Source organism: Aegilops tauschii, chromosome 3 (assembly GCF_002575655.3).
Source record: "Aegilops tauschii subsp. strangulata cultivar AL8/78 chromosome 3, Aet v6.0, whole genome shotgun sequence".
Taxonomy (NCBI): Eukaryota; Viridiplantae; Streptophyta; class Magnoliopsida; order Poales; family Poaceae; genus Aegilops; species Aegilops tauschii.
This window is the reverse complement of record NC_053037.3, coordinates 11,649,394-11,657,183: the sequence shown is the minus strand read 5'-3', so window position 1 is coordinate 11,657,183 and position 7,790 is coordinate 11,649,394. Positions and strand designations below refer to the sequence as shown.

General features: G+C 49.7%; 1 protein-coding gene across 1 annotated transcript; it reads right to left on the bottom strand.

The window, feature by feature from the left end:
* Positions 1-5,032: 5,032 nt before the first annotated feature.
* On the bottom strand, positions 5,033-6,591 carry LOC109777789 (putative E3 ubiquitin-protein ligase SINA-like 6). Its single transcript, XM_020336350.1, has 2 exons — positions 6,418-6,591; positions 5,033-5,758 (listed from the first exon to the last, which is right to left on the bottom strand). Exons 1-2 carry the CDS (start codon positions 6,589-6,591, stop codon positions 5,033-5,035), a joined length of 900 nt encoding a protein of 299 aa, XP_020191939.1.
* Between the last annotated feature and the right edge of the window lie 1,199 nt (positions 6,592-7,790).

Below are 7,790 nucleotides of genomic sequence, written 5' to 3'. Positions count from 1 at the left end.
TCGCATGAAGACTATGGAGCGCGAAGACTTAGTTGTTTCGTAGTTTCCTTTGCTTCTTTGTTGAGTCATAGGAACCACAGCACTGTCAAGTGGGGTCCAAGTGAACAAAGTCAGAGTGACTGAAGTGATGCTCAACCAAATCCTATGTCTTCGAGCGAAGACAATGAGAGCAAATCTTATCCAGAGTCCGATAAGTCAGCTTTACTTGTAGCCCAAGTCAAGCTGCCGCGTGTGTTTGAAATCTGACCGTTGGACATGTGTCAGTTCCTTAGTGACCCAGGGTCATTTCAGACAAATCAGGTCGGGTTGCCTCCTGGCTATAAATAGCCCACCCCCTACACCATAAATTGGTGGCTGCTCAGAGTTAGTGCACGGCTTTTGTCGTTTGAGAGCAACCCACCTCCGAAGCATTTGAGAGAGAGATCCTTGCGAGGACAAAGCCCAAAACACCCAGAGCCCAAAGAGTGTTTGGCATCACTGAAATCTTTCTGTCCGCGTGATCTGAAGACTTGTTACACTTGAGAACTGTGAATCCTCCAGCCAGTTAGGCGTCGCGTTCTGAGCATCCAAGAGTCATTGTTGATTGCCGGCGAACGAAGTCTGTGAAGGTTCGGAAGTATACCTTGAAGACTTACCAGAGTGATTGGGCGAGGACTAAGTGTCCTTAGCTCAAGGGGAATAAGGTGAAGACGCGGTCTTCTAAGTTAAATCTCAGCCTCCCTAGCCAGACGTACAGTTGTCACAGCAACTGGAACTGGTCCAACAAATCAATGTCCTCTCCAAGCTACTAGTTCTATCTCTTCCTTCTCTTTACTAACAGTTTGTCTTCTTGAAGTCATTGCCTCCTTGCATTATCTGTTTGACTTCACTGTGTGACGACTTGTACTGATTGGCTTCGTACTATCTTCTGTCCTGATCCATACAGCCTAGCTGCTAATAGTCTTCGTGCTTTCACTTTACTGAATACTTGACTATGGCTTGCCTAGTGTAGTCTACCTTCCGCTGTATATCAATAGGTTCATTTCTATTGTTTGTCTTTGAAACTCCCATGTTTTGAAGACTTTCATAAAAATCGCCTATTCACCCCCCTTCTAGTTGATAACCAGCTCTTTCAAGTCCTACTCCTACTAGGAGGAGTACTCCTCCCCCTTTGGCGCGCCTACAGAGGCCGGTCGGCCTCTGCCCTCCCTCCTTTATATACTTGGGGAGGGGGCACCCTAGAACACACAAGTTGACATTGTTTAGCCAGGTGCGGTGCCCCCTCCACGTATTTCCACCTCGGTCATATCGTTGTAGTGCTTAGGCGAAGCCCTACGTCGGTTACTTCATCAACACCGTCACCACGCCGTCGTGCTGACGGAACTCTCCTTCGACCTCAGCTAGTTCAAGATTTCGAGGGACGTCACCGAGCTGAACGTGTGAAGATCGCGGAGGTGCCGTACTTTCGGTACTAGGATCGGTTGGATCGCGAAGACGTTCGACTACATCAACCGCATCACTTGACGCTTCCGCTTACGGTCTACGAGGGTACGTGGACAACACTCTCCCGCTCGTTGCTATGCATCATATAGATCTTGCGTGATCGTAGGAAAAAATTGAAATTACTGCGTTACCCAACAATAGCATCATCAATCTCAGAACATAATGGATACTAGGTATCAAGCCCTAACAAATTGACCCAATTACATGAAAAATATCCTCCAACTCCATTACCATCTAGGAAGCCTACGAAGGAATTACTCACTCCCGGTAGTGAGCATCATGAAATTGTTGATGAAGAAGAGTTGATGATGATGATGACGATGACAAATCCCCCTCTCTGGATCCCTAAACAGACTCCAGATCAGCCCTCCCGATGAAGAATAGGAGGTGGTGGTTGCTTCGTGTTGTAAAACACAATGAAACTTCTTCACTTATTTTTTTTCTCGGCGTAATGGAAATTATATGCTTGGAATTAGGTCAGGCGACCGCCTGTGGGACCCAGAAGCCATCAGGGCACGCCCTAGGGGTAGACGCGCCATGTTGCCTTGTGAGCAACTGGTGCTCCCCCCCCCCCCCCCCTATCTTCATTCACTTATTTTTATTTATTCAATAAAAAATCTCCACAAAGTTTCGTCTGATTCCAAGAAAATTTATTTCTGAACAAAAATAATACCATGGTAGTTCCGCTGATAACAGCGCGAGTCCGAGTTAGTTTCGTCACCCCTTGCAAATTAGAGTCCAAAACAAGACCAAAAGTATTTGGAAAATAGATACGATGGAGACGTATCAGTACTCCAGCCAGCTGACGGCACCCCTGCGGTCGATCATTGAGGTGGATCACGGGTTGCCTCCTCAAGTTATGTCCACCCTGGACGCAGCAATCGCTACTCTCGCGCCAACCCAGCTGAAGCGAATACTCGAATCCATGTCGTCGTCGTCCCCTAGACGCCCCTCCCTGCTTGGCGGCCAACTCTTGCGGCACCCAGTTCTTCTGCGCCGCCGCGTGCCGTTGCCACTTTGGCGACATGACATTCCAGAAGACAACTCATGCGTGGCCTGGTTGGGGGATTAGCTAGGATGCTTCAGGTTCACTCCACGAATGAGGGGGGTGCATGCCTCTATGGATGTTTCTCTCCTCGTGTCACACCATGCCCGCCTCTCCTACCTTTTGCAATCACTACCTCTCGGAGTGAGGCCATCGTCGAGGTTGTGACCCCATTACTATGGATTGTACCTGAGCTACATAAGCTATCACTACAGGAATCAGCGAATTTCCCATCTGCCAGTTCTTTGCCGTCTGCTAGCGGTCGACACACAAGGTATTTATCGTCCGCTTGCAAAAAGCAGACGACAAAGAACTGGCTGATGGCAAAGATATGGTTTGCCATTAGAAAGTTCTTTGTCGTCCGCCAGCAGACGGCAAAGGTCCCAAAGGGCAAAGGCAGACAGCAAAAAGACCAGCTGGGCCCCACCGGACGTGTAGCTGGCTAGGTGCGTAACTAACGGTCGTGACCCCCTGGACGTGGAGACGGCAAAGAAGTTACCTAACTAACGGCCGTGCACCCCCCACCTCTCTCTCTCTCTCTCTCAAGTGTAGCCGCTGGGCATCTCCCATCCGCGTACTCCCCTCCGTCGCCGCTGGAGGAAGCCGCCGGACGAAGCCCCGGGCGGCCGGCGTCGGTGGTGGAGGCCCTTTTCCCTCCCGCGTCAGGATCTGGTGAGGCGGGTCACCCAATCACGTCGGGGGGCGTCTGTCGGATCTGGGTCGCGGCGGGGCGGCGGCTCGCCTCCGGCGACGCCACAACAAGGCGGCGTGGTGACGGGCGGAGGGGCGGAGATGCATGGCTACGTGGAAGATCGGGTGGTGCTGACCCCTTGGCGCGTCCGCGCGGTCACGGCGGCCATGGCTTCTGTGGCAGGTGGTGCGGCGGCGGCGCGATGTGGCTGGTGGCGGCAGCAACGTCCGACCTGGATCCCGGGACGGCGGCCCAGAAAGGTGGCGGTAGTTGAAGTTCGGACTTCCCGCGGCGACTTGGCGTGGTGTTGTCCCTGCCCAATGCGGATCTATCCGGGCGATCTGGTGCCTTTGGCTCCGGATTGGTTCGGTCAGAGACGGTGACGAGCTCGTGGACCTCTTGGTGCCTCTTGCGGTTTGGCGAGGTGGGTTGGCTGCCCTCCTCCCAGGCTCCAGTGGTGCACACACAGGCGGTGGCCGGTGTGCCAGGGTGCCCACGGTGGCAGTGCTGTTGCAGATAGTCGCCGGATCTGGGCGGCCAGATCTCGGGCTTTGAAGGCGGTCTGGTCGATGCACAGGTTGTCAGTTGGATGTTCTTGGGACAGATCCAGGTGAAAACCTGGTGTTCGGTCCGTGGCCGGACCAGGAGATGGATCGGGCCTGACAATGTCGATGTGTTAGTACCTATTCTGAAGATGGATCGGTGGAAGACGGCGGCGGCAACATCTGATACTGCACCGGACCGGTGTGTGTCCCAGATCGGGCAATGGCTTGGTTGGGCCTCCGATTTTAGATGTTAGGCCTTAGTTTGATGTCTGTTTGTTATTTGGCTTGGCCAATCGGCACCCTTCATCAAGTAGATAGGAGTAGCGAAAAATATTGCCAAGATGGTGGCTTCAGACTTACTGATGCATTAAATTGTAAGGTCTTTATGAATAATTAATAAAATGGCTGCATGCACCGTCCAGATGCAGAGACCGGGGGTCTTCCTCCTTTTCAAAAAAGAAACAGATTGGTGCTCCTGGGATGAAAAATTGAATACGGATATCAGCCAGTGGTATTGCAGTTGAAACCAACCGGACAACTGAACCTGCGCTTCCAATCAACGGGGTGAGGATCAATACACAAGATCGAGGCGGCGTTGCCGAAAGGCGGCACTGGTGTGAATTTTACCAGGAACAGGCAGCCACCCTCTCTGCTGTGGTGAACATGCTTTTCGTCCTGGATCCGCAGGATGGAACGATGCCCGTACTCAAACTCACATGATGGGCAGTTATGCTCGTCGTTGAGATGTTGCAGTAGCATGGGAGTTGGGGCGGCAAAGCCAGTCTTCTAGGCAGAAGCACCGCGCACATGTGCATGAATTCTCGTGATCCGCTCCCTTGACGTAACGTGTCTTGATGGTGCGCCCGTACATGGAGTGGGAGCAAGGTACCTGATCACGATGACAGGGTTTATGAGTAATGCCAAAGGCACAACCACAAGGGAGCGTTCATGGACAAACACAAATATTAGCACTGCTTTATAGGAAAAACTAGATAAACGAAAAGGTGTGATAGCATTAAAGTTCAACAAATGCCCTATGGACAGTCCCATCATAAAGTGCAATCAGCAAGACCAATGCATTGCATAGTTAACAAGTAAGAACTGACCAAGTAAAGAAGAAAGCACGAAGCCACCATATTCCTAGTAAAACAGAACCTCTCTGCTGAAGATGTACAAGACGAATATATCACACAGTTTAATTTAGTTGCGGCCTCGAGGATAAAGACAAAACTTCTAACACGTCTTTGTGAGCAACTCTCCAGTATCAGGCTACGATCTTGATTTCCAACGCCAGTCACTCAAAGGCCTGTCAAGGATTATCTTTGCAATGCGGATGGTTAGGCTGCTGCTGGTAGTGGGCGAGTTAGAAGAAACTGTTGGCACAAGAAATGGGTTGCTGCCAAGCTCCGCTGGGAAGCCGTCTGAAAGACTGGTGCTTACAATCTGGAAATTTGAAAGCTGTCGCAAACCCAGGGTGTTGCAGTAGAAATCAACCTCACACCTAAACTCGCGCTCCCCCGGCACGGCATGAGGATCAACGCACAAGATGGAGACAACATTGCCAAAAGGCGGCACTGGTGTGAACTTAGCTAGGAACATGGGGCCGCCTTCTTCTTCTTTCATGTGGAGAACTCGCATACTCTGCTGTATCTCGAGGGTGAGACACCATCCAGATGGAAACTCTGTAACTGGTATCTTGTGATCGTCGGTGAGATGGTGCAGGAGCTGGGTGGTCAAGCCCGAGAAACCGCAGCCAGCTTCGGGGCAGAAGCACGGCGCAAGTGGGCATGACTTCTCGTGTTCCTGTCGCTCGAGGTAACGCGTCTTGACGGTGCAACCGTATATGTAGTTGGAGCAAGGGGCCTGGACAGACTCCAGGATGTGGTCGATCGCTATGCAACGGTTGTAGCCTCCGGTGATGGCACAAGCGTGGCACTTGTTCTTGTTCTTGAGCTTGTCGTGGCAAGACGAACATATCACATGCCCAACCGCACACTGCATTGTATCACAAAACAAATGCACCACGCTTTAATTGTTATTAGATTTTGCTTGTGAGAAACCTATGGCTGATACATGCATGTGGTAAAAACATTTGCATAATTAAGCAGCGTACATGTTTTCAAGTTTTTCTAAGAAAAACTGGTGTTGGTCAAAGGATGACTTCGTTAAGCGTCAATGGAACAATAACACAATCACGTAGAAGTGTTTGACAAAACATAATATCTCATGGTGTGTAAGGTGTTACAGTGTTTGGGTTGCCATAGTTTCTTGCGTGGGTGCACCGAGCTGGGGTGTAGAAAAATCACTGTCAGTTTGATTTTATACCCTCACCTCCATGTCTAACAATATCTCTACCTGAACTTCTAGGCGTTTTTGCTAAAAGGAAAAAGAAAACCATGGAGAAAACCCTTTGTCGAAATTAATAAAAAGAAACATGCCATCCAATTCCCCAATGCTACGATGTTCCATAATTCGATTTTAACTGGGCGATCTATGCTCACGAGTTGTATCTGAACTTGTACAGTGCCCTTTTTAGAGGGTTGAAAAAACGGAACCCTAGGAAGAACATGGCAACCCAAATACCTAAGGCGTCGGTGGATCTAGGCGAGGTCAATTTAGAATAGATTAGGGCGAAGGCCGATGGCGTGGATGACCTGGAAGACGGGAGGCCTGAGCGGGTGGTAGCAGACGGTGCAGTCCAGCGCTTCGAGAGCGATGGTGCCGTCGCCGGCGACGGACCCCTCCTTCCCCGTTCTCCTCCTTTTCGTCTCCATCAACGGTTCCTCCGTGGACCTCGTGCTCGTCGCCTCGATTCCGTCGCTCGACATCGGCTGGGGTTGGAGCCTCGGAGGAGGCAAGCAGCCGGAGAGCGCTTATGGGCCGGCTCCTCACGTGGGCTGTTGTGGCTTATAGTTGACTGCGAAAAAGGCAGCGTCTAAACTGGTCAGTTGAGATCTTCTTCACCTAAAAAAAACAGTTGAGATCTTCTACAAAAAAAACTGGTCAGTTGAGAAAAGAGGGAGACCCGCTCAAACAAATAATAAAAGGAGAAAAGAGGGAGACCCGCTCAAACGTTATTTGCGAGGAACGTTCTCAGATAACGACACCTCTGGAAAAAAATTATGTGTGGTCATCATCGTCGTTGAATCCAACCGCACAGGGTTAGACCACGGATTTTCACCTAAAAATGATTTTCGAGCAATCTTCGGGCAGTGCTTATAACAAGGAAACAATGTGCAAAGATGACCATTAATAGGTACAAACGCATGATACCTAGTGTTTCCACTAAAGTCCCTATACTGGGGGCACACTACCAAGCCCGAATCACCTTGGGTTGTCATTCCAACTTCCAATGATGAAGTCACTATGAGAGATCACTGAAGCGGAACTCACAAATAACCTGAGTTGTAACCATGAGTTTTGTAACCTCGCCCACGAATCCATCACAGATCCAGTAGATTGCGTCGCTCCATCTCCTTCGCCTCCACTGCTCTATCAAAGATGCCTCGAATTCCCTTTTAATATCTTAGTCATTTCTCAAAATACTTGTCAAAAATATCGACAACACACAATTAAGGAGTTGGAAGCCTCCGACCGCGGCGAGTTCGGCTGGGAGGGGGGTGGGGGGCATCACCACCGGCGAGGAGGCTGCAGCGGTAGGGAAGGAATTCCTAGGGAGGACGAGGACGACGGCCGACAACGTCATCATCATCTCTTGCTCCTCCTCCTATAATGAGACATAAGGTGTCAGCAAAAAAGTTAAGCTAAGCTTACGTTTGTAGTTAGGCTTTGTGTTGAATTATTTTTAATGCTATGCTTAATTTTAATATTGTTATGCTTGGGAGGTATTTCGTTTAAGCTATGTTTCAATGATTATCTCAAATTAAGAAGCTGGAAACTTCTTTTAATATCAAACTGGAGTTCAATTTATGAATTTCATATTATGAAGTGGAATGTTAGTATGTATGCACTACACAGGGGAAATGCAGGTCAAATTGTTTTACGAGTTTTTAGGTTTTGGGAATCG

Excerpts from the sequence above, each read along its gene's own strand:
- LOC109777789 (XM_020336350.1), bottom strand. The coding sequence starts at position 6,591 with ATGTCGAGCGACGGAATCGAGGCGACGAGCACGAGGTCCACGGAGGAA. Across the intron at positions 5,759-6,417 it reads TCAGGCCTCCCGTCTTCCAG|TGTGCGGTTGGGCATGTGAT; the intron begins GTCATCCACGCC and ends GATACAATGCAG.